The sequence below is a fragment of the Buteo buteo genome, chromosome 3 (genome assembly GCF_964188355.1).
Source record: "Buteo buteo chromosome 3, bButBut1.hap1.1, whole genome shotgun sequence".
Classification (NCBI taxonomy): domain Eukaryota; kingdom Metazoa; phylum Chordata; class Aves; order Accipitriformes; family Accipitridae; genus Buteo; species Buteo buteo.
In genome coordinates this window covers 43,973,170-43,999,975 of record NC_134173.1, presented here as the reverse complement: position 1 = coordinate 43,999,975, position 26,806 = coordinate 43,973,170, and the positions used below count along the sequence as shown (strand labels likewise).

General features: G+C 40.4%; 1 protein-coding gene across 4 annotated transcripts in view; it reads left to right on the top strand.

Annotated features, from left to right (window-relative positions):
• Positions 1–3,104: 3,104 nt before the first annotated feature.
• JPH1 (junctophilin 1) overlaps positions 3,105–26,806 on the top strand; it is an 87,315-nt gene continuing 63,613 nt past the window's right edge. For 2 of the 4 annotated variants that reach the window (XM_075023463.1, XM_075023462.1), the window contains exons 1-2: positions 3,105–3,633; positions 10,214–10,970. In XM_075023463.1, the coding sequence (XP_074879564.1) occupies positions 3,255–3,633; positions 10,214–10,970 (1,136 nt within the window). In that variant the 5' untranslated portion in view covers positions 3,105–3,254. The remainder of the gene's footprint in view (positions 3,634–10,213; positions 10,971–26,806) is intronic. The other 2 variants (XM_075023464.1, XM_075023461.1) reach the window with 1 other exon arrangement.

Below are 26,806 nucleotides of genomic sequence, written 5' to 3'. Positions count from 1 at the left end.
GCATATGATCATTACCTACACCCTGGCGAGAAGCAAACATGAAGTGGCACGAACTAAATTTGAGGCTCATCAATGCAAAATCTGTCAGCAAAACAAAATACCTACAACCTCATCAGCAGTGAGACACTCGTGACTTCTTACATCATCAAGACTCAGCTGAGTGATGCTAAGAGTTCTCTGCAAAGCACTTCTATCCTCACATCTATCAAAATTTATCCCCTGCTGAAAATATAATAAGAGAAGGCTGGCAGTGATGAATTCATCTTGTCATCAAGCGTCAATTTCATTTAAATTGATTACTTCATTTAAATGAATACACCTGGAAATACAAACCACATGCAAAATTACCATTCATTTTAGCATCATTTGCAGGTCACTAAAAAAAGACCCACTGACACTCTTGTGATAACAGAAGAGAATTTATATGAATTTTCATTGTTCACCTCTGGCCCATCCAATGTTGCTGGTTCATCTGATCTAATATTAAACCCTAAAGTATTTAAATCAAGGGGGTAAAACAAAGGACTAACAGGCAGATACTTATTTCATTAATGCAATGGTACATCTTCTAGAGTACAGATCTAAGAACTTAAGGCGGCCCCTATTAGTTATAGGTTTGGGATATGTTAACAGACATCAGACCAACAGCTTTAGGGATAGACAATTTATCTCTAAGTAACAGTACAGTAACACTTATACATCAGTAGTGCAATTACCCAGGTCATTACAATGGCAAATCCAGTTACTCGGTAGTACAATTACTCAGGTGGAAACGACAGCAAATCCAATAATTCACCAATACTGAGCCAAACGTAATAGCCGGGCAGGCAAGGACTTGCACTCCCACGGTTATCAGCCAGGCCGTCAGACAGTAGGGCACAGCTGCTCCTTCAGAGGAGCGGCTCAGACTCGCGGAGGGGCTGGGGGAATCCCACACTCCCTCATCAGACGCACCTCTTCCATTGCTGAGTCACGGAAGCGCTGTCCGGACTTGCTAACCAGTCATCCCACCCCACCTCTGCTCACGGCTGCGCCAGTCCCGTCCCTGGTGCGCATGGGGCACAGAATTATCGTGTAAGGCAATACTGGAGGCAATACCAGCACCGCAACAGAAAAAAACCAATGCTCGGCAGCTCCAGTTCAATCATGTACTTCATAAAAATCGGCTCATAGAATAACATGCGATTATAAACAGGGGACCTCAATTACTAGTTTAACTGTATACCAGTATCAGCTTATAGGCTGACTTCCAACAGGTAGTTCCCCACACCCGTATAAACCATTTCACTCTTCTGAAACTCTGTTAAAACATGACAGGGCTTTATCTTGCGTCAGAGGAAAGAAAACAGAAAAGAGAGATTGATAGAGTGAAAACAGTATGCTCCTCAAAGCACACGTGCCATCACCACTATTGTTTCCAGTCTTTTTCTTGCCTAAGAAATGCAAGATATGCAGGGCATAGAAAGCTGATGAGCTCAAGAAACACTCGGAGGATACTGAACTGCGTCTTCTTCAGCAGTCGAACCTACCGCAGTCTTTTCAGACTGGTCCTCCATTCTCGACATCAGCTTTCCACAAAAGCTCACATTGCAGTGAAGGTCTCAGTCCTTAACTTCAGCACACTATATAGGCTTGTCCAAAGATATATGGAAGACTGCGTAATGCCTGTGCTACAGAAACAACATTCTTGTCTGGTTTTCTACTCTCCAAAACTATGGAGTAAAATTCCCAGGGCACAAAGGGGCATCGAAAGCTTCCTCATCTTGTCATGGACAAGGCACAAGTCTTTGATCTTGGCTTTTTCTCTTTGTAAGTATGCGTCCAACTGCCTGCGCAGAGTCTGAATTTGGCATAAATTTCTGAAGCTTAACTGTTGCAACTTCTGATGGTTCAAGTTCAGATTTTTCATTTGCAGTTAGGTTTCTGCATCTACTCACTGCTACTAACATAGCCATTGCTATTTCCCCATTTTTCCAAATCATCTGTGTGTGTCCCGGTAGTTACCACCGCCTGTGCTTAGTAAGTACGATTCATGCTTTTAACAAAACCCCCATCGAAGAGGACCATTTTCTTTCAGGTTTTCTTCCTGTCCTGGTCTGTAACTGTGAAAGAACAAAAAGCTAAGATGGTCCGTGACAACAGCTTTCAATCCCTTCTCCACTGGTCTGTCTGCTATTTCTACGCTTCCATGTTTCTCCTGTCATTTGCCCTTATATTTTTATCTGATTATCCAATACCTGGCAAAGGAGTACTTGGCAGGATTTAGAGCCATTCAGTCACCCGACAGCCATGGGGCTGAAGGCATAATGAGAGATTCCTTACTAAGTTCCCAGCAGCGCTGTCCTTGAAAGGCCTCGATACCACTCACGCTCCCCGTGCCCCGGGTTTCTCCAGCCGTGGAACTGCTGGTTTGCCCCTTCGAGCAGACGGGCTCCGTATCTGGTTTGGAAAGGGGACAAAGGGCAACTCGGCCGCGCTCTGCAGCAACAACTTTCAGCTCAAAACTAGCCCCAAAGCTCAGAGAAAGCCAAAACAAAAACATAAAATCAAAACCCGCAGGTACCACGCGAAAGCACTCTCTTTTTGCCCACTTGTTGCCGGCGCCGGCAGGTGCAGCGGCGGCGACCCGCCCGGGAGCCCAAGGGTCGGGCAGCGCCGAGGCCGGCCAAGGCGGCGCGGCCGGGGCAGGGAGCCGCCAGCCCCGCCGGGCCGGGGCCGGGGCCGGGGCCGGGGCCGGGCCCTGCCCCGCCGCCCCCCGGGCACCGGGCGCCGCGGGGGCCCCGGCGCGGCTTGCGCGCGCCCCGGCCTCGCCCCGCCGCGCCCTGAGAAACGCGCGGCCCCCGCCACGGGGGGAACACCTTTCCCCGCGGCGGGGGGCACCCGCCTGCTCCTAGCCGCTCCCGGGGCCCAAGCCCCCCGACGCGCAGCGGCAGCAGCGGGCGCGACCCCGGCCGGCCCCGGCGGCGCGCACCTGCCCCGTGGCGGCGGCGGCCCCGGCCGGGGGCGGGCCCGGGCGGGGGGCGGAGGGGCGGGCGGGCAGGCGGGCAGGGAGGAGCGGGGGGCGGGCGCCGCTTAGCCGCCGCGGGGCTGCGGCTGGGCAGGGCTGGGCGCGGGCGGGCGGCCGGCGGAGCGCTCGCAGTCGCGGGGAGCGCCGGGTCGGTCGGCGGGCGGGAAGTGGAAGGCGAGGCAGGGCAGGGAAGGGAAGGCGGGCGGGAGGCGGCGGCGGTGGCGCCGCGCTCGCCCCGCTGCCCTGGATGACGGGCGGCCGGTTCGACTTCGACGATGGCGGCACCTACTGCGGCGGCTGGGAGGACGGGAAAGCCCACGGGCACGGCATCTGCACCGGGCCCAAGGGGCAGGGCGAGTACGCCGGCTCCTGGTCCCACGGCTTCGAGGTGGCGGGCGGCTACACCTGGCCCAGCGGCAACACCTACCTGGGCTACTGGGCGCAGGGCAAGCGCCACGGGCTGGGCGTGGAGACGAAAGGCAGGTGGATGTACCGCGGCGAGTGGTCCCACGGCTTCAAGGGGCGCTACGGGGTGCGGCAGAGCCTCAGCACGCCGGCCCGCTACGAGGGCACCTGGAGCAACGGGCTGCAGGACGGATACGGCGTCGAGACCTACGGGGACGGAGGTGGGCGCCGGCGGGGGGCGCCCCGCGCGCGGCGGCGGCGGCGGCGGGGGGGGAATGGGGGGGGCGCGCCTGCGTGGGCGCGCGCGCCGTGGGCAGGGCCCTTCCCCCCACCCCCCTACCCCCCCCCGCCCCGTGCCCAACCGCCGCCCTCGCACCGGCCGCGGCGGCCCCTCAGCGCGGCGGGGTCTGTCCTCCTTCCCTCGGCCCGCGTCCGCGCGTCCTTCCCGGCGGGGAGAGCGTTCCTCAGCGGTCGGCCTCGCCGCCCCGGAGGCCCCGCTGGCGGCCAGGGAGCGCCACAGGTGCCCGGCGCCCGCCCCGCCCCGCTCCGCTCCGTGAGGAGCCGCCCGGCCCCGGCCGAGCGGGAGCGGCCGCGCCGGGACGCGGGCTGTGCTGCCGGGCTGGTCGCTTTCTCCCGGCCAGCTGGTAGAAATCCGCATTACGACTGCCTGCAGACAGCTTTCCTTTTTCTCTGCCGAGGCGGCTGCCGGGCTCCCCGCCCGCGATAACGGTAGCCGGGGCCGGCAGCGCCTGTCTCGGAGAGAGAGCAGGCAGGCGAGCCCGCCGCCTCGCTCCATTTGCGCGGTTTTCCTGCAGAAACAGCAAGAACTTAGTAAGGGAGCCCTTGTGCCGTGTTGCTTTGCTAGCAAGGGATAGCTTCATACGCTCAGTGCGTTCAGCTTGTAAACAGGACGCTGAAGGTATTGAAGTAGGTGCGCAACTTGCATAAAATCAATGAAACTTGGGTCCACCCTCGTGTCATAACTCATATTTTATTAAAATATGGTATAGTTTTAAACACACTGCTCCTAAGCACAGGCTGTGTTGTGAAATTACATGGGCCTGCCTCTCGCACCCTTCACCACAAAAAAAGCAAATGTTTCTAGGGGCGAGCTCCCGGTAAGTGTGCGGAGAGGACTGGGCACTCTGCCCTCCCATTGTAGTTAGGAGCGGTCAAGAAGTCAAGGTTCAGTCAGGTCACTTGGGACTGGAGCTTATTTGAACGGTCAGGTACAGTTATTGTACCTCTGTCATTTCATGCTCTGCACAACAAACAAGACTGATATTTCTTTAATTCATCCTTGGCTGCTGTAGTGTCATTGGCATTAGTTGAAGTGCCACCTGCAACTTCTGCAAAGTTGCTTTTCAACTTGGTTTGTTCCATTGTAACAGGGAAAACCGGTCTCCGTTTTAGGATTAGAGAGTCCTTGGGGTATTTTTACAGAAATGCTGCTCGCTTCAGCTTTGAGCAACACACTTAGGTAACATGCAAGAAATAGAATGTACCAAAATCAGAGGTAATGATCACGTGATGCGACTAAAGGACTAACCCATGTATCAGATCTCTTGATTGATGCTGTTGCTGGTTTCTTCAAGGAATTGGTAAGAGATTTGTGGTCAAACTTTAAGAATAATGTCAGAGAAAAGGTATTTTTGTATTAAGGAGAAGAAGAGACCTTCACAGTTGGGGTCCTTTTTTTTTCCTTTCTGAAGTACAAAACATAATGAGTTGGGTAAGATTCATTTCCTTCAGAAAATGAAATGTAGTGTGGTTTTGGTACCTTGAACTCTTTTAATCCCCTTGTTTATACATATTTGTAGCTGTCTGAAAATTGTTTCCTGGTGTGGAAAGTTCTGATGCCCGAAGTCAGCCGAAATAGGTTTTTGAGGATTTAAGGAACAAAAAACCAAAACATGAAAGAGATCAGAATTTTAGTTTCACTTTCACCACACAATTATATTTGTTTTGGCTAGTAAATCAGAAGCTGAAGAATAGCTGAATTTGCAGTGGCCATCTTTTTTTTTCTACCCCCCCCCCCCCCCCAAAAAAAAGTAAATTGCCATTCCAGTAAATTTTCTAGAGGTGATTTTTCTCAAACTAAAGTTCCTTTTATCTTTTTCTTTAGACTTCTTGTGGAATCTTTAAAATCTCAATATAGATAATTGGAGGTAAATTCTCTAAATTTTTAGAATTAGAACCCCCTGGAAATCCTTTGTCCAAAACAGCATATGGAGTGTACAGTTTACACTGTGAGATTTTCAGTCCTATAAACTGAAATCTGTTACCATGGCTCCAGTCTTTTACATGTGGCAGTTCATATGAACAGAGGGTGTGAAGTCCCATTGATTTTAATGAAAGTACTCATGAATGAAGCAAAGCAGTACGTCATAGACGTTTGCAGATGTGTTTTTGTTTTCGTGCTCTGGGAACAATAGCCATATTTGTACACCAGAGGAACGTCTGATGTTTTTACAAGGAAACCAGATTTACATATCTGTCTTTAACATAATGTGAAATATTTGCAGGGAAGCTCTTCATTTATTATGACCTGAGAATATCAGCATAGGGAAATAACTGTTTAGACTAAGCCAGTTGCTAATTTGTTTTCAAACTCACTAAAATCCAAGCCTCTCTGCTGCTATATTTTTCTTCTTCTTCTTTCCCCAATATGGTGTTTTAAAATGCATCGGTGGTATTAGGAGATGTAGTTGAGGGAGGGAAAAGGAACATAAGCATTGACAGTGTTTCTGCACACGACACTTTGCACGACATAAGTAATATATGTCATGCTGTGTTTAAATGCTTAAAATTGTTGCTCAGTCAAATCTCTGAGGAAAACACTGTGATTTATAAACCATGATCCCCCATTCTTTGCATGTGCTTATGCTGGGCCTTCAAGTGGCCCGTTGGGTTGTTTCCTACAATGATCTGGACTTCTGTACCTCCTTTAAATTCCCTAGATTTTATTGAATCTGTGTGAACCTGCAAGCCTACCAGAGCATTTTTTATGGAGGGGCCAAGGCCTAATTTGAAACTTCAGTATGTGTAAATTAGTTAGCAGTTTATGGTCCTGCGAACAATAGCAATAACAGGCATCTTGCTGTAAGGTTGTGCATTGTTGTTCCACAGAGGTCAGTGGCAAATGCATCCTAAGCAAAGGTCATCACTAGTACATGTGTTTGTTGATTTCTAAGTATTCTTCTTTCTAGATGTATGCTTATCTAACATTTGAGTCTGAAAAGCATGCAAAGATCTTGATGTAACAATTGATTTGTTAAACCACAGAAGATATAAGTAAAGGATAAGAGCAAGTGCAGTGGTTAAATAGGTCCTTGGCCTCTCAGTTTTTTCACACAGCATAGTTTTAAATTTTAGCTGCAAGCAGGCAATGACATTTACAGCTGTAAGATATACTAAGGTTTTTTGGGGAGGGATGGCACAGTGTAACTCTAAGGAGACAGGTTATGAAATTATACCTTATCACTATATGCCAACAAAAACAAAAGGAAAAAATACACTTTCTAATAGTTCTCGGGCTCAAAATCTGAAGACCTTTTGAAGGGAACCAATTAAACACCAGATGGATGGTCAGTAGAAGTCATGGCTGAATGTTTCTTTAGTTACAAAGGATACCGAGCCTAGCTTTTGGAAGGTCAATGCTGAACAATGTTACTGTTTTATGGTCAAATACAGTTTTAAATTAGCTTGGTAATTACAGTGTTAATTAAAATATTAACAGTTGACCCCTACAAGAACTTCTTTGAACAGTCAACTGTAGTATAAGGTGAAGCAGGATAAGGTGTGCTTGTTGATAGATCATTCATATTTACATCTATATGTAGAGATAGGTAAAAACTGCATTCGTTTGTATCTTCATATATGGGAAACGCTTTTTTATCCTGTCTTATGTCATATGCTGTTGTATTTAATTATATTGCAATATTAACATACCTTATCTTGCTCATTTAAAGTTTTCTAAAATTTCTTTTGTTGAAGAAGATACAGTTAGAGTCTGATATCGTCAGTCAAATTACAAGTCTCTTGTATCTGCATTCTGGACACTGCCCTCCATATGCCGTTAAAATATTTTTCCTTTAAAATGTAAGTTGAAAAATCAAGGAAAATGAGTCAGCTTTCTATCATTAGTATCAGAAGCCTTTCCCTTAATGGATTTGTAATGATAGAAGAGATAGTTGTTACCTGCAAGACTGCACAAAATTCCAACTAAATATCTTTGTTACTTTCTAAGGACCAATTCAGTATGAATCTTCCATTTCCTCATTGACTATATTCTCTTTAGAAGAAGCTGGAATTGATTTTCCTTCCCCAGTAGAAAGAAAAATCGGACGAGTAAATAGCAGCACATTAATTGTCCTTGTTTTAAAGTCCATATGGGCAACAGTGACTACTTCCATTTCTTTCTACAGAGTACTGAAAAATACAAGTCCAAAATATCTTTGAGCTTTCCATGTTTATTAATTAAAACAAAATATTAGTAAGAAAAAAAGCTGACCTTTTGTACTTTTATAAAATTCCATCCTGAAATAAGTTGATTCTGCTTCGAGTCTGACACTCAAATAGCAACATGGAAAGCCATAATTATGAGTTGCTGCTCTAATGTAATATTGTGGTATAATCAAAATTAGAATTAGATTTATTATTTTTAAATGAATTTAACTGATGCAGAATGTTAGACAGATTGTTCTATGTAGCAGTAAGTATACATAGCCAGATTCTTAGCTCCAGCATATCATTACAATGCTAGGGGGATCCCAGATATAATTATGGACAAAATGTAGTCATTTATGCTCATAAAATATTAATATATTTCTGGGAAATATCTGTTTAATAAAAAAAAAAAACTTACAATGTGGCTGTATTTGTGGCAGTATTTACAGAATACGTCATGCCAGTGCTTTGTGTTCCGTTTCTATTTGTTCTTCTCCATATGCTGAGTTTTTTAAAATAATCATGTTTCTAGATTCAGCACCCTTACAACAAGTGCAGCAGTAGGTATCCAGGATACAGAGAATGAGAAAGAAAATAAGAAAGTTGTTTGTTTGTGTCAGCAGCCATCTGTTAAAACAAAAACCTTCCACTTGGTAAAATTTCTACCAACACAAAATAGTTATGTTGTGGAACCTATCTAGTATTATATAATAAAGAAAGCACACTTGGCAAATTTAATTGCATATTAACATTGAAATATTACTTAGCAGAAAAGGTAATACACTAAAGCAGTAATTGATAGATAATTGGCATGTGCACGACCAAAATAGTATGCTTATACAAAGGAGATTGAATCTCAAAGCAAATGAAGCTTTGAGCTACATCTAAAACTACAGGTATTTCACAAGTATTTTCACAAAAAATTTAGTCAATCAGTGAATTTGACGTTTGATACTTAGTTCTCTGAAGAATAGTTTTTGATAGGTGCTTCAATTAAAGCAGATCAAAATCAAAGAAAGATATTTTAAAGATTGCTTATTCATCCCTCTGTAAGAATATTCAGACTCAAAATAGCTTTTTTAAAAAAAAAACTAGCACTAGGTGGGTGAGAGACTTCATTTTGAGGAGCTTAAAGCAGTTTAATGAGAATTAGAGTGAAATAATCTTAGAAAGCAAATTATCTTGTATATGCCAGTTGTGGGGTTCCTGGCACCTTCCATTGGAACACTGGGTACAAATGGCTTTCAGAGACCAGACACCGGAGTATGTATCTTGTCAAAATGAAAATGCCTTTCAAGAATACAAGAAAAAAAATTGTCTGCAGCAGTAATCTGATAATGCTGATTTTTGGCTCAGATGCAGCTTTGCATGGATATCCATGACTTTTCATATCAAATACCGTGTTGCTTTTCCTTATATTGCTGTTTAAAAAAAATGACAAAAATAGTTATGATTGCAACAATGAAACGTGTTTATGATAGAATGGTGTGCAATATTCTGTTTATTACTGCCTTGTCTTTGTTACGTACTGCAGAACAAAGGAAAGGCAAAAAAAGTGCTAAAGGAGTCATGTTTCTGATCTTTTTGTCACAACATAATGCAGAATGCAGTGCCATGTTTACGATACTGGGGATACCAAAAAGTGTTGATATCAAGAGTTCATAAAGAGTAAGATATACTGAGGTTTTGTTCTTCCATTCAAGTATGTGCAAAAACTTTAAAATATTTAATTTTACAATAGAGGTTTATAATAGAGGATCCAAAGGCCCATCTGAAGACAAGACAATTCAGTGGATTATCACATACGTCCTGACAAGGAGAGGTCTGTAGTCACCTTAAACCCAAGATGACAGGACATTTACTACTCCTTGCTTGCTCTTTCTGTGAGCAGGTGGAGGCAAGAGCCATGAGTGTCCTGCTCCCTCCCTTCCCTCCATCCCTGTTTCCCTCCCCAGCTGACCGCATATAATGTGGCTCTGCTTCTGGTGACCATGTCCCCATCTGACCACCTTAAAAAAATCTTGAGGAAGTCCTGCTTTAGAAATTGTCTTGAAATTTTTTCCTTGGACAGATCCATTCAAAAAATACTTATGATTATAGCTACTGTGTCTTAGTTGCCAGAATACATTACTTCAGCTGCGAAAGTGAAGGATTTGTTAAGCGGAAAAATGATTTATAAGAAAAACAAGTAACAAAGGTAGTTTATCTTCCGTGTCATGTGCTGTGATTTTTCTGCGTTTCTTCTTAACAAAAACAGAGCTGACAACATAGTATTGCCAGTAGCATACTGGATGTAGAGCGCTAAGTCTTCTACAGCTTCCTAAATTTATTTTCTCCTTATTACTTTAAAAGGTACGTACCAGGGGCAATGGACAGGAGGGATGCGACATGGATATGGTGTACGTCAGAGTGTACCCTATGGCATGGCAACTGTGATCCGTTCACCCCTCCGAACGTCTCTAGCTTCACTTCGAAGTGAGCAGAGCAATGGCACTGTTCTGCATGATGTCACTTCAGACAGTCCGGCTGGAACAAGAGGAGGTTTTGTGCTCAATTTTCACAGTGATCCAGAAGCCATGGGCATTAAGAAAAAAGGAGGCTTATTCAGAAGAGGATCCCTTCTTGGTAGTATAAAACTTAGAAAATCTGAATCTAGGTCATCGATATCTAGCAAACGGAGCTCTGTCAGGAGTGATGCTGCAATGAGCAGAATTAGTTCTAGCGATGCCAACTCTACAATTAGTTTTGGAGACGGTGACTGTGATTATTGCCCTCTGGAAGACCATGTTGATGCCACCACCACAGAAACCTACATGGGTGAATGGAAGAATGACAAGCGCAGTGGTTTTGGTATTAGTGAGCGTTCAAACGGTATGAAATACGAAGGAGAATGGCTAAATAACAGGAGGCATGGATATGGATGTACCATGTTTCCAGATGGCACCAAAGAAGAGGGAAAATATAAAAATAACGTTTTGATCCGTGGAATAAGAAAGCAACTTATACCAATAAGAAACACAAAAACTAGAGAAAAGGTGGATAGAGCAATAGAGGGTGCACAGCGAGCAGCTGCCATGGCAAGAACCAAAGTGGAAATTGCAACTTCAAGGTAAGTTACTGCAAAATATATTTGTTCATCACTGAATTTTCAGAAACAAAAATGTGTTGCAATATGTGAGCTCTTATTCTTGACAAAAGACTTAAAAGTGTAAGGGTGTAAATGTCTTTAGTGAGTACTTGCTTACCTTTCAGTTTCATATGTGTAACTCCATTGACTTAGTGGGATTACATATATGAAACTGAGAACTTCCACTCATTTGAGTAAAGATGTTCGTATGTGTTCCATAATACACTCTGAAAGTAAATTTCCATTCTCATACATTTCTGCATTCACTCAAGAACTGCTGCATTATACCTTTAAACCTGTATGGAAAATAAAGCTAGTGAGGAAATGTAGAGAATGATTTGGGGAATGTGAGGTGAAGATTGAATATCTTCCCATAAGCATGCTCCAGTTAAGCTTATTGTGTTGATTTTTTGAGTAGCATTGGAGACTCACTGAAGTTGCCCATTTGCCATTGAGCATCTTAAGATGCACCTGTTTATCTGAGAGACTGTGGTATGAACAGTGTAAGAATAATGGTCAAGGCTCTTGTGCTTAGAGTCTGTTGATTCAGTTGCCAGGACAGTATCTGCCGCAAGAGTTCTGTATGAGGACTCTTTTGTTTTGGAGCATGCTTCTCCTGCAGTCTGAATTCGTCTGTATCTTATGACCACCACTTCAAATAGTGGTGGTCGTCTTCTCCCCATCCCCCTGCCAAGTGTTTGAGACGGGAGAAGTGTACGGGTATTAGTAGTGGGGGAAAAAACACCATTTTCACTGTGAACTCCAGACAACTTTGCTTGGTTGTTGGTTAGAAGTGGAATTGTTACAAATGAAATCAGTATAGACAATGTTAATAGGTTTTACTATTAAGTCTGAGAGCTCTTTAAAAAGCTATTTAATTTTTAATGTCTTCCAATATGTTTCTGTGGCAGTTTCTCTGTTGTTGGTTTTAATTTGTTTCCTCAGGCAGGTTTTTCTTGAAATATGCTGTGGACCAAAAAAAGAGCCTAGAAGTGTGCATGAAAGAAAATATTCATGCTGTTTTAGAAAGAGGATGTCACATTACACTTAGAGCTGAACAATTGATTCCTGATTTAGTGTGGTCACTAGTGTGTGCTCAGTGGCTATTGTTTTTCTGACAGTCAAATAATACAGAAGAGGCCAAAAACTGTGTAAGTGGGAAAGCTTGAATACATGGATGGCTCATAGCAAAAGGTAGTTGTGACACAAACACGAAGAATTTAGCATACTGTTAAAGAACCTTTCTGAGCATTGGTCACCTAAGTAACTAGAGGGTAGCATATACTCAATTACTTCTATAAATATATGTAAGGCATTATATGACAGCATACCATATTAGCGAAGCAGATCAGTAATGGCTAACTTTTAAGAAATTACTGGATCCCATTCATGTTCTGTCAGTACATAATAAGCCCTAGTTCTGAAAAAGTTGAGGTGATGGAATGTGTGGATAGGGGGAGTCACCGCTTTGAGTACCTGTAAAGCTATTAAAAAGCTGTAGTCTGAGACCATTAGGTTACAAACCACAGTGTATGCACTTCCTCTTCAAGAAGGGACGTGTCTCTGAAGTGTTTTGTTTGCTGTTCCTTCCCTTCAATTTTAGGTGAAGGTCAGAGGTCAAATTGCTTCTTTTGGAACAGTCCATGAAAACAATGTTTATTTCTTGAAAAGATATTTTTGAAAGTACAACAAGAGAAGGCATCAGTTGTAGGGCAGCTGTGACCAGGGGCTATTCCTTTGGTTTTTCAGCCGAGAATCTCTCCAAAACAGTCCCATGACTACCAGTATGGACAGCAAGATTTCAGATTCAGGTTTCCTCTCTTTTAGTAGCCTTTGCACTAACTGTACTGGCACTGAGTCAAAGGCAAAGAGACCTGACACCTAGTCAGGCAACATCAGGCATAAAGATTACATTAACTTCACTTTTGAGTGTGTGTTGGACTTGCCTGGTAAGGACGACATGACCCTTCCCATCTCTCAAGTTTTCAGAATTGCCTTTAGCATCAGCCAGTGGGAGCAAGGCCGTGGCATTATGTGAAAAAACGGACTGTTATATTGGCAGAGTCAGTAGCGCTGGTTGTCTAAGAGCCAGATCATCTGGAAGAGATTCTAGAAGAGCATTGAGGAGGAAACTTCCGCTTTGAACAGTGGCTTAATTCTAGGCTGACCGGATTGGTATGGTTTCAGGATGAAAGAACTTGCTTCTGTCCCACTGAAACTTGAGGACCAGTATTGGTTTGTGACTGCCTTTTTACCAAACTGATACATTAATAATATATTAATCCTTCAGACAGCAGCATTCCTGCATTGTCTTAGATGAATGTGAGGGTGGTGGTCTTGTCAGTTTCCTAACAACCACTACTATGCAAAAAAGTCTAGGAGGAGTGCCTTTTTTCATTTCTCTAGTGTGTAAAGGTAGTTCTACCCATGTGGCATAACCTCACTGCACACTGGCCTGTAAAACCTTCTGTGTTTCAGACCTGGCAGATGTCATCAGCAATGAGTGATTATTGTAAATTTCCATTCCATTAGTAGAACTCTCTAGATAGACCTTTTCTCAGCCCCCAAAACATCAAATATCCAGGTGTCCGTTCCGAAGAGCTTGAAACCCTGACTCTCAGCCAGATACCTTCCTTTTCAACACAGCTTTGAGTTGTATGCTGTTCTTCCTGTGTTGTTTATTCCCAAAATGTTTGCTCAGCCAAATGAAACCAGACCGTGCTCCTCTTCACAGCTCCCTGCTGGTCATGACAGGTTTGGCTGGTAGTTTGACCTGTGACAGATGTCCACGCAGTCATCAACAAGACCAACCACTGTTTAGCTTTATATTCCTGATGTCTTTTTATGTCTAAAAGTCCTCCTTAATAATCTGTGTCATCTTCTTTTATCTAAAATGGCAGTTTGGTGTACAAAGAAAAATCTAAAAGTTGGGGTAAATAGTGCTGCTCTGAACCTGAATTTACATTGGCTCTCCTGACTTAGCCTTTGGGTTTTTGAGGGATTTGTATTGAGGTGTTCTAGATATAATAGCAGCATTTCTCGGAAGATATCAGATCACAAAATCATGTGATGTATAGGAAGCTGCTCTATTAGGGAAGTAGTAACCAGCCTCTGCTATGCAGATCTGTATCCAAAACAGATAATAAATTAGCAATGAATACAAATGCTTTTAAAATGATAGTACAGCTTAATGGTCTTGATTGTGTATTATAGTTTTACTAGCTATATTTAAGACAAAGTATTAAGGCTTAAATGTAAAAATCCCAGAATTTGAGGAATTTCAGAAGTACGTTCGATATTTTTCCTTTTTAAAATACTAAAAGGCTTTTTTAAAATAATTATTATAGGCAGTAATTAGTTCAAATTAATCTTTAGTTGATTTGTGCTAAAAGCAGACAGGTTTACTCTATATGCCTTTTTTTGGGTCTTGGTGTCTAAAAGGAAAAGCTGCCTTCCAGAAATTTTTAATAAATTGTTTTCTATGGTATTTTAAGCACATGTGAAATGCTTCAAGTGCTGGAAGATGTGCATTTGGAAGAGCCCTTCGGATGTTAAAAAGCCCCAAATGTCCACTCAACCAAGAGTCAAATAGAAACTTGTTTTGAGGATATCAAATAATTCTCACCGTAGGGATTTTGAACTTCCTTTTCATTGCTGTCATGTGCCTTATTCAAAGGAGATACCCCTTTGCAGTGCAGTATGAACTGGAGTTATATTAGAGCACTTCTTTCCTAGTATGAAAATCACTTAAGCTCTCATTAGAGGAGCTATTTAGTGTATTGTATTAACTTTGCTTTCATCAATACTTATGATGGTATAAACTGTAACGTTTTTGGAATTAATTTTCAGAGTTTGAACATAAACTTACCTTCTAATACTCAGTATCACTGGGTGGTTTTAAATGTATCAGTCCTGTAAGTAAACATGTAGCAGAAGGAATGATGTTTGTTTACATACAACACTTCATGTACCAGATTCTTTCTAGAAAAGTCATATTATGGGTTCAGAACTGAGCTCTCAGAGCCAGGCCTTTTTTTTTCCTCTCCCTTCAGATTTTTTTCTAGCTAATGCTCAACTAGAAATTCTCCTTTAAGTGTTGACTCTCTGAGAAAAAAAACTTTGCAGGGACACAGAGGGACAAGATAAAAGTAAAGTAAGAGTAAGAAATATGAATCAGAAGATAGTGTGTGGAGGAAAAGGGAGAAAGAAATCAAAAGAAAAAATGTTTCCTTGTTGATAATCTTCCTTGTACTCCATTGATCTTTCAGGTCATAAAACAGGCAGGTTTAAGAATTGTAGCTTCTTTTTTATTCTCTTTTCCACAGAAGCTAAATACTTTTAATTACTCTAAAGTTGTCAGTGAGTTTTAAGTAAGGTGTACTGTCATAATGAGCTGTGAGAACTTTTGACCACCTTAAAAACAACATTGTAATGGTTTTCATTACATGAGCATCTGAGGTTTGGTGAAGGATAATGGTGCCTTTGTGTTAGGCACTGCACAAACAAATTACCCTGTCTAGAAACCTTGCAGTCTGGGAAAATGGCAGTGCCCAACAAGCGGAAAGAAACTGGCAAAAGACTGTGAAAGGACCCGAGATCAAGATAACAGTAAAATTAATATCTTGCAACTAATAACATAGAGCAGTTCCTCCTTGTTAATTAGCTGTCTGTGCTCAGATAGCAGTGACTAGCAAGCCTCTAGTCGGGAAGACCTTTTAAGGGGAGCGCTGTATGGGGATTAACTGGTGTCTTTTCTGAAGCAATTGCCTTTTCAGAGTAGCTCTTTTAGACAGCTTAATTTTATTTTTAACATGTTTGTGTCCAAGTCCACAGATGCAATGGCTTAGTTTCAGCCTTTATTTTTGTAAGAGAAACTCCCGGAACTCTGGTTGCGATCCTGTGTCGTGAGCAGCCTGCTTCCTTCTGCACAGCTGCGAAGGAGCCTCGAGCCGGTGGAGGGGCCCCAGGAGGAAGGTGCAGGAGGATCGACTTGGTAGCGGAGACCCAGGGTAACAGTTTGTATTTTGTTTGGGAGTGAGCCCGCTGCCACAGCCTGGACTTTCTTGGGTCCCTGCTCTCCCTCGATGTCACAGTGGCCTCTTGGAGCCAGTAGCTGGCTTGTGTAATGTTTGACGCTGGGGTTGATTTAGAGAGCTCCGATTTACCCTGAGGCCTGGCGTGGCGCTGCCCCAGCCTGGGCCTGGGCCTGGGCGCTTAGCGCTGGCTTCAAGTCACTGGGCCACACCTGCTTCTGAACAGCTCAGCTCAGTTTTCCGCCCCAGAGCACTAGTGTTCACAGTACAGCGGTTATAGAAGAAACCAGTGCTTATATTTTTTGAAACCTTAATTCAGAGTAAGTTTTGGTATACTGTGCTGCATGTGGTGGGTTTATGTGAATCATGTGGAACTGTCAGGAAGGAGTACTGAATGGTTTAGCAGCCGGTTCCTTCGTTGCATTCATTGCCTTGTGTGACCAGTGCTCTCAGCTTGACCTGAGCAAACTGTGATTACTAGGGAGAGCTGGAATTATATGCATGTGGTAGTATAGTTTGTGTCCACACTAGATGGCAGCTGCCAATCATTCCAAATGGCACTGAATTATGTGCACCACACACAGCTTTCCACGGTGGATTTAGCTGACTCTACCAATCTCACTTTACTCAACAAACTAAACTGGACACTTGCAAGACTAGTGCCTCACACGTCTTTGAGATGCTTTACTTATTATAGCTGAAATATGAATATTGTGTTTAGGAATAGAATCCAACAAATACCAAAGGTATTTATATAAGACTGCTTGCTCTAGTACAAAGAACTGCCTTAGGTTCAAAACAAAATCAGTTTTAATCATTTTACTACATAGTCTATTTGAAGATAAAAAATAAAATGCTGTGGTAAAACTTAAAAATAAGTCTTGAGCTACTATGGATAGTAATTTTAATGTTAATTCTGCATTCTTTGGAGGAAACCATATGTTCCTTGAATCCTGTGGGAGTTATAGCACTAACTTCAGTGGGGCACATTTTCAGACAGATTTCGCAAACAACTCATTGGTAGAAGAATATAGTCTTGGACTGTTCCTCTGTTATTTGCTGGGGAATGAATAATACATCTGTTTGAAATATACAAATTGTATAAACATTGCTACACAGATTTGATTTCTTTTCTTAGTATTTAATGCAGTAAGATTACATGGCTGAAAATACGCAAAATTACTCCTGTACTGTCCGTCAGCTGGAAATTTAAGAAAGCCTCAACTATTTAACTTTTTGATCAAATTACCTATATCCAAATACACCTACCTACAGCCATAAGTGTGAACAGGGGTTTTTTTGTTTGTTTTTTTTTTTCTTTTAAAAAAGGCAGTTCTGGAGTATAGCCAATCTTACTTTGTATTAGACATTAGAATTGTTACCCCAGAGTTGCTTTTCTAACTTGTTTAAAATCAGGAGATTGCTAATATAAGATTGAAAATGTTCTCTGCTTTCAAAACATAAGTGAACCAACACTGCATCACTGCTTTTAAAATAACCACCTAAGAAAGCTTTTTTTAATACACAAACCTTTTTGAAATGTTTCTTTGTTCAGGTGGGTAAGGATTTTTTGCCCAGTTTCCAGAATACTTAATTTAGGAGCTGAAAGAATCTTTACAGTGGCAGCCCAGCAGATATATGTGAAAACACTAATACTTTTTTTTTTGATGATACTGAGATGCACTAGCAAAAGACATGTTGGTTTTTTGTGGGTTTTTTTAGCCAAAGATGATGAGCTGTTATGCAGATTCTTGCCTTAGTTTTTACTCACCATCTCAGTTTTGATCAGTGTTACAACAATTGTTCAAAAGCTAAGCTGCAAACAGCATCTGTCTCTACTGACTTTCAGGAGAGTTTCTGTGATGGAAATAAATCTCCATTTAAAAAACAAAATCTGGATAATTTGTACTGGTTAATCACATATGAACCGTAGTGTAAAGCCATTAGACCTACGTTATTGATTGCTATAAAAATATTGTCAAAACCAAAAAGATATTTTATATTTCTACTGTATTTAGTACAACTACATATATATGACTAGTAGTACTAGTCAGAGCTTGAGTAAATTACTTGATGTTCTGCTCAAGTTAGTACAGAACCGTCCCAGCTTCTTTCTTCAAAGAAATAAGAAAATGTGCTGTCATCTATCTGGAACATTGCTGATCAGTATTCTACAGAGTAGGATGTTTATCAGTGAATAACTACAGCAGAAAAGTAGTAATTTAAATGATTTAGTTAACGCCCCCTACGTTGATCTAATTGTGTATTTACCAAATAACAATTGATTAATTTTCTGAAAACTGGTGTAGTTCAATGAGTAATGCTGTTTGTTTGAATACTAATTGATCAGTGATACATATTATGACTTCTGTTCATTTTTCTGGCAATTAATACATTTTTCTATTTTATACATCTAATAGACATTGGTACGTATTTTCATACACTGACTTGCTTTCTTTTGCCTACCTTACTATGATTTTCCTCATTTATTACTACTGTATTTTGTACTTTGTTATGTTTTATGCTTCTTTGCTCTTCTACAGTTCTCTGCTGTCACTGTCTGGGGAGGCAGAGGCAAAGTGCCTTTACCGCTAGTGTCCAGGAGTAAATTTCTCCTTACGAGCTTGCCTCCCCTCAAGCCCATGTAAATATTTAACATCTGAAACATCCTATTGATTATTCTTGTTGTCCTCTTTAGAAGTTTTCCCAGTTTTGCTATAGACATGTAGTCTCCCAAGAGCTCATTCCTGAGGTCACCTCAAAGCCACTTACTTTATTTACGAAGTTAGGGTTTTTCTGCTTTGCACATCACTTTTACACTTAAATGGAAATTCATTTGCCTTTTAAGAGTGATCAGTGAGTTTTGTGCAGCCTTTCTTTGCAGTTGTCCCTCACACTTCACTTCTGTAGCACTGACATTCAGAAGTTCTGCCACTTAGCTGTTCACACCTTTTCCCCAACATTTATAAACATCATAAACATCAGCCCTGAGCCCTGTGGAAGAACCTTCTCAGTTGGGAAAAACAATCATTTAATCTATCCCATTATATTCTGTTTCTGAACTAATTTTTTATTCACTTAAGCATTTCTTCTCTATTTTTTTAATCTTAATTTCCTCCACTTAGTTTCCCAAGAGTTTCTGGTGAGGAGTGTTACACTTTGGTCCTACTACATTAAAACCAGGGATTGATGGGTAAAGATGGTATTCCAGTTTTGTACTTCAAAGCCAAGAATTTCCTTATTAGCATCTGGCTAATATGAAATCACTTAAATGCGAATTCTCAGCTCTTTTGTTTTAGGAGTTTAAGAAGAAAGGGGATATATTTCTCTTTTCTCTTACCACTCTGAATCTGGTAGGCTGCTGTTAGGGCTTGTTTAGTTACCTTACTGTTGTAATGCAGCACCTCCACTTTGTTCTTGCCTCAGTTTACTGGCATGTATAAGATGAGGGAGAGGTCGTTTTGCTGCTGCTTTTACTTTGCTTTCTGGTTTGGGGGTGAATAATTTCAAAGATTTTTCTTTCTCTGAATTTTTAGACCACTTCATAAATAAGTGTTTTGGATTATGCTAGTCTTACAGCTACGCAAAAGGATTTAAAATCCAACCATGGAAACAAGCAAGATTTTTACTGTTGAGGTGGTCTTTTGGCAGATGCAGGCATGCATCATAGGCCTGATTTGCTCTTATTTGGAGCTAAGGTTTCATACCTGTTCGTGGTTAGAAACTTGACTTCCACAGGAAAAAGAAATAACACCAGGAAATCTTAGTTATGACTAAGCTGAAGTAACTTCATAGGAGGTGGCTCAGCCCAAGTTCACTTTTTAAGCTCTGTCACTTGCAGGAATTTATGTTGTCAATTGTTTAAGCATCTTAGGAATATCTTGAAGACAAAGAACATATTGCCAAGCAGTAAGATACAAAATGTATTTCAGGAATAATAAGGGAACCAAAAGTTAATGTGAGTCAACAGATGCCAGTTGTCAGAATGCTTTCTGCAGATGCAGTGGTGAACCACCTTAAGCATTTAGGCATGTTTTTCTTATGTCTGCTGTCAGGATTCCTGCTTTTACCTTAACATATCTTGACCCCGGGCTTAATTTCAGTTTTACTAAAAATCCAGTAATTATGCGCATTCTGGAATGTTTGTAGATGCATTTCCATTCATAGCATTGTTATGTGCTTGAGGGAACAGTATGTGTCTGGAAATTGCAGATTAGCAACAAAGGTGGGAATGGTATTTATCAACTCTATAAATATCAACAGAACAGATAAGCTGGTGACCTTTTCTGATATTCAGCAGTGTTTGATTTGTACAGATCTGTTGAAGTAATAGTTGATAGTTCCTGGTGAAGAAGCTTTCCCTTTCTTCTCATGGTGGCTAGATTCCTTGTGCAAAACTCATTCATGTTGGGACGTCTAATGTTGCCAGGCATTCAGAGTTTCTTAATGGTGCAATATACAAGAAAGGAATATTGATTGTTTTATATTCTCAGTTGATAATGAATTATGAGGAAAAAAAATCACACTGGATGTTTTACAGTCCCAAGCAATGTTTTTTAGGGTATGCCATATCAGTGAAGGGTCTGGTTTTTTTCTAATGCAGAGTTTATACCTGTTTCAGAAATACAGTTTGTTTAAAGACTGTAATGGGACAAATAAAAAACAGTGTATATTTTATATGATCAAAATTTAGATCACCTGCAAAAAATCTAGTCATATTACTTGTTCATAATTGAACTTTATAAAAATTATAATTTGCTATGCTACTACTTGTTACAAAGAAAAGACACTGAGTATTTTCATGTCAAAGTCTCTATCTGTGATATGCACAGATGTGATGCATTTCTGATGGAAAAACTGCTTAGTGGACCTCCTGGGAGGAACCTTTGTTATGAGAAGGATTAGAAAAGTGGATAGCATTTAGCTTTTAGCTTTGTTGGGTCTGTGGACAATGAATGGAGACAGCAATTAGTCAAAATTATGGTTCTGAGTAAGTTACCAAGAAGTTTGTGTTAAATTTGATTTGAAGTTTTCTTCAAAATTTAATTTATCAGAATATGCTCTAAATGGCTTTTAGCAGTTCACTTGTAAGTTCCGACTTTGAGGTGTAATGGGTATTTGATTTGAATTCATCTGCTCCTTGCACTTATGATGATTAAAAAGCTATAAAAGTGGTCTTGAGGTCTGTATAAGTTAAGTTGCGAGTTAACTGCTGACAGATATAGTCCCTGCATAACATGATGAACTTTGCTGTTGGACCTTAGTGGTGAGTGGACAGTATGAAAGAGATGATGTCTCTTTCAAGAAGGTCAGAATACAGTACAAATAGGTAAGCTATCAGAAATCTCAGACACTTTGTTGTACACCTGGATTTTTGCTGTTTCCAGCAAGAATAAAGCCAGACTGGAATCCTTTCGATATAGGACACTTAAATTTTGGACCAGTTTTAAAAAATGTCCTCAGAAATGTTGAATTGTACCCCTGGTATTTGAGTAGGGGTCGTACAAGCACTGGTCTGGTGAAACCTGCAAGTTGGCTTTCTCACAGCAAAAGTCCTTCCATTTATTTGCTATTTCACAACATATTTAATCAGCTGCTTATAATAATGCAGGCATTTTTGGTTGACGATTCCAAGAACATTGACTGAGTCTTCATACGCCAGTCTGAGAAAAGTCAGCTTAAACTATCTTCAGAAACATTGCTTGTGTGTTCAGAGTCCCCGACAATTTAACAAATTCTGTTCTGCTTTCAGTGTATCTAATCTGATACTTAAAAAGATACTTTTCTCTGAGAAAGAGAATGAATTTTCCTTGAATTTGCCAGTATGTGAAAATGCATATTTGAGTGGATGTATAACCTAGCACTGCTTAATCCATTCAAGAAAATAGTTCTGATTTTGCATAGAAATTCACTTTGCAGAATTATGGTGACAGTTTCCTCTTGGATTATCCGTTTTATACACTTACTGTTAAACTTAAAATCATCTTATATCATCTGTCTGACTCTGAAACTGTTTATTGTCTTCTCCTTAGTAAAACTAACTTGCATCTTCAAGATGTTCTGAGCTTTTCCTCTGTTCTTTGACACTGAATTGTCTCGTTTTGCAAGTAAAAGTTTCAAGGGAAACAGAAATGGAACTTGCTTAGGTGCAAGTCAGCTGAGGGAACAAGCATTTTGTATGCAACTTTGACACTTCCATCTATTAATAAATGAAACTTTAAAGTAGATTAAATAAGGCCTTTTAACAGTTAAATCCACTGTAGTTTGTTTCAGATTACAGTAAGGAGTGTTTTAACTCAAAGTATTTTTTCCAAGAATATTTACTGTTTAGAAAAATATTTTTGGTATGCTTTGCCCCTCCTATTCCCATGCTTTCAGTTTAAATATGTTTTGTTCCTTCCAAGATGGATATGAAGTAGAATATAATGGGAAATTAATAGGAAGATTCTGTTAATTTCCCCAATAGTAAGCATTGTAAACCCACATTTTCTTAGTTTTCAGTCATATTTTTCTGTGAAAGATTTTAAATATGGTATCAAGAATTTATTACTTAATATAATAAGCATTTAACATTAACGCAGCAACTGTGTAGAAAAAGCAGCTGAGAGAAAAAATGGAAGTCTTGAATTTTAGAGCTATTATAATATCATATTAGTATCTCTTTATGGTTGCTTTACTGTTCGTTCTCCAAAAAGTACTGGGTTTTGTTTCAGAAAAAGTAGGTTACTTCAGGATTCCGATGTAGCATAAACTTCATATGCCACTCAGAAATTGCCTACAGACTTAATTTTCTATTTGCTTGATTGTCTTGAGGTGTCATCAGCTTGTTTTGCATTATGAGATTTCTGTTTGAAGCATTTTTTTTAAAGTTTTCCTCCTTTGTTTTAGCTTTTCTGTTCAATCATTTATGTGTCATCCATTCCCAACCACTGATAAGCCTTGCTTAAGAATGGATACCCTTAAGAATAATTTCAGATACTTTTTTATTTTCTAGAAAATGTAAATTCCTTGTCAATATGCCCATGTTTTGACCCTGTTACTGCTATCAGCGTAATGCATTTTCTTCTCTTGGAAAGAAATGCATTAGATGGATTAGCAAAGCACTAAAAATATCTTTGCTTAACCACCAAATTATATAACCATCCGATTTCTGTTGGCTGCTGATCTCATTCATGCTGTGGTGCATTTTAGAAATCTGTGTTTTACAGCACATCAAGTGAAAAAAGTTTTTTGTTTACATCAGATCTGCTTTCAGAGTTTCAAATGTTTGGGGTTTTTTTAATATCATTTTTCATTCTAGAGGTTAAAAGTAGGATTTACTGAAAGCTTCTGATAACTATTGTCACTGCAAAATTTGAAAATGCTGCTGCTTTTATACAATATAGTCTTTTTTTGGTCACTCTGGGGCGGTATGTCTGATGTTTTCTTTGGGTTTGTTGTTTGTTTTGGCAGGGGGGTGTTTTTTAATGAATGGTAATTTCGATCAGATCCACTGCTGAGGGCCATGGTACTCTGAAATAAGATGAGTCATTTTTCTAGAAAGCTCTTTACATATGCAAGAGAAGATTTGGTCACAATGACCAGCTGTGGAGTTAAGTGTCATCTTTTTTCTGCACTTTCTGTATCATTTGAAATAAAGGATTTTCTAGAGTTAATCTATTCCAGAGACCTCTGTAAGGAGAGAACAAGAGGAAAATTGTTATTCTTTACTTAGATTAATTAAATCTTTGTCAATTCAAGATTTTTCTTTAAATTTATCTTGAAGATCTAAAGAGATTTATCTCTCAGTATGCTATTCCAGTACTTGACTGTATAAATAGTACTAGTAGTAAGTTGATGCTACAACTCAAATTCTCTTTGCATTGGTGAAGGAAGAAAAAAGAGGCTCAATTTAAACATGTAGATAATTGACTGAAATGCTCATCAAAAATGTTTGTGGTGAGGTAACTTTGTAGACTGCTGACTTTTTTTTATTTCTTTATGGCAAAAAACTCATGTATTGCAGTGGAACTCTTGCCTGTGGTTGGGTTGCTTGTGATAGGGCTGCAAGATTTTGTTCTTTGTGAATGTGACAAGACAAGTCCGCTTGTATCCTAAGGTCAACCAAGTGTCACCTTAGTCTGCAGTTACATCCTTTCCTGCTGTTTGTTTTTCTATTGTGTGGCTGTAATGAAAAAGAAAAAACTGAATGCATGGAAAAAGGGAAATGATGCCATCAGAGCAATCCCTTTGCATGTAAGGGAAAAGAATCTACATATAATCAGCTGGCTAAAGGGCATGAGAACATCCTGAAAGGTAATTGGGCACCTTTTGTTGAAATACTTTGATATATCCCATTAACTTGTTCAGTGTTGCTCAGAAACAATGCCTATAGACAGAGGCACAATACCAGGCCTTTTTCCCTTTATTCAGTCATAAAAAATGTGGTTATCATAGCATACAGCATCATCTTAAAGCTAGTATTGTTTATGTACTGCTTCTGGTGGAGTACTGCTTCTGCAGTTTGTACACAACGGGTTCAAACTTTCCTTGGCAAGCTTTTTTTGTGCTTTCGCCCATGATCTTTACAAGTGAGCAGGAGAAGCCAATGCCTTTTTCAGACCCTTTTCAGAGTTCATCTCTGCAGTCATATGTCTGGTAGAATATGAACAGAGAGCTGAAGCTGCTACTATTTGTTTCTGATTGAACAACTTATTATTGCTCTTCTATTTGCTCTCACTCCATTCTGTCTGGAATATTTCTCTCCACATGCTCCATCTCTTTTTTAAGTTGTACGCACTCTGAGGCCTGTTTGCTATATACGTTTTAAGTGACTGAAACGGTAGAACCTAGTCTACTTGTCATCATGTGAGTGTTAGCAAAATATATGCACTAATAATAACAGGAGCAATGAGAAGAAGATTTCCTATGGGGGTTTTTTAGAACTCTGTTGTTTTGTTTAGATCCAAGAATATAATCTTCAAAAGCACTGTGCTGGTAAGAATAAACAAGGGTTTTTTTCTCTCTCTCTTTTCCCTGTGACTTATCAGGAAAGTAATCACAGACTTCTAGTCTTCAAGTCTCTAGTTTCTTCTCAAAAGGAAGTAACTGGTCTCTGCCCATGGATGTTGGGGTATACGCAATTGCAGCTAGCCACTAGAGAGAATGGTATCAAGGCATTATGTCTGTCTCTTCTGCCTTTCTACTGCTGAAATGTGGCTTGATATTTATGCCAAAGAAAATAGTCACAGATTTTTATAATTAAAAAAAACCCCAAACCCTTATCTAAGAGTATTATGTTAACCTAATGAATAAAGCAGTGAGTTCAAGCACGAGCATTTTTAAGTGAAAGATGTGCGTTCTTCAATAGCAAGAACAAGGAAAGACTGGCATGATTCAGATTATGGTATTTCTAGGTGAAAGCAGGAGAGTTTCAACAGGGGGGATCCTTGTCATGCATAGGCGTGTATTAATAGTATTAATATGAGAAAATTCTTTTCTTTCTTAAATTGATCCAAAAATTACAATCAGAATGGAGAGAATTTTGTGGAATTTTAATACGAAAAGACTCAAATGCTTCCATATTATAATTTGAAATAACTTGCCCTTTCATGACCCTGAAGGACACCTTAAAGTGTGCTTTATTAATCCTAGAGGTCAATTATGAAAAAAAAATTATAATGAGACTATAGTAGTAACGTAAGGTGTTTGTTCTGCTGCTTTTTGTTGTACCTTTCAGTCTGAAGGAATGAGCTGACTTTACATGCTCTGATCAGCAACTCATCATTGCTGTTACTCAGCTAATTCTAAGGTGAAGAGAAGCTGGAAAGGAGCATATAGCTTGCTGCTTAGCAGATGAAGGGGAAAAAAATTGGTCAAGAGTTTTTAAAAAAATTCATCTTACCATTAAAATACTTCCTGTGATGTTAGTCTCTTTAGGAGCAGACAAAGCATCACTTTCTAAAGTTTTAATCAAAGAACAGATAAATGGCTTATAGTCCGTTTACCCTGTAGCTTTGGAGGATAAAAGTGTGAGCTGAACCTGGCAGGTTTTTAATTTATTCTTCACATAACGCATTGGTGAAATATTAAATGTTGGCCATGCTGACATCAACAGCAAAACTCCCACTGCTACCAGTGATAGCAGGATACCACTGATGGAACAGTGTTCTTTGTGAGTTGCATGTTTTGTGGGAATCACAGGCAGTTAAAAGGCCAAAGCCAAGATAGTGGAAGCTCCCAGCTGGACCATAAGGGATAATCAAGTACAGAACAGTCCAGTTACCACTGAAGGAAACCTTTAGGTTCTCAGTTTGCTGTCTTAGGTGTCCACTCTTCGTAATTCCCAGAAAAACTAAAATTCTGGGCTTATTTTATGAATTGCAAAGGAACTAATAGAACTTCCTGAGATTTAGTTCTTTCTCTTTGCAAACAATGAAGCTTCTGTAATGAATCTGTATGTCACATTCTGTCTGCTGTTACTCATGCTGAATGCTATGCCATTCTACACACTGTCCCAAAAAACTCTGAGATTTGAGTATGGCACAGCTCAGTATGAGTAAGGGTGACAGCATTTATTCTAGAAAGACAGGTCAGCTCAGTTGCTGAGGTTGTCCATATTTCTGGAAATCGGGGGGGGGGTTGCTTTGAAAAGCTTAACTGAGGATACAGTTTTGTGTTTTATTGCTCTACTAGAGAATCTGCTTTCTGGATTTACATATCTGTGAGAATATTAACAGATTACATGCAATGGAAATAGCTGATTATACAGGTTGCTGCTTCTTTCTTCTTCTTGCAGTGTAGCTG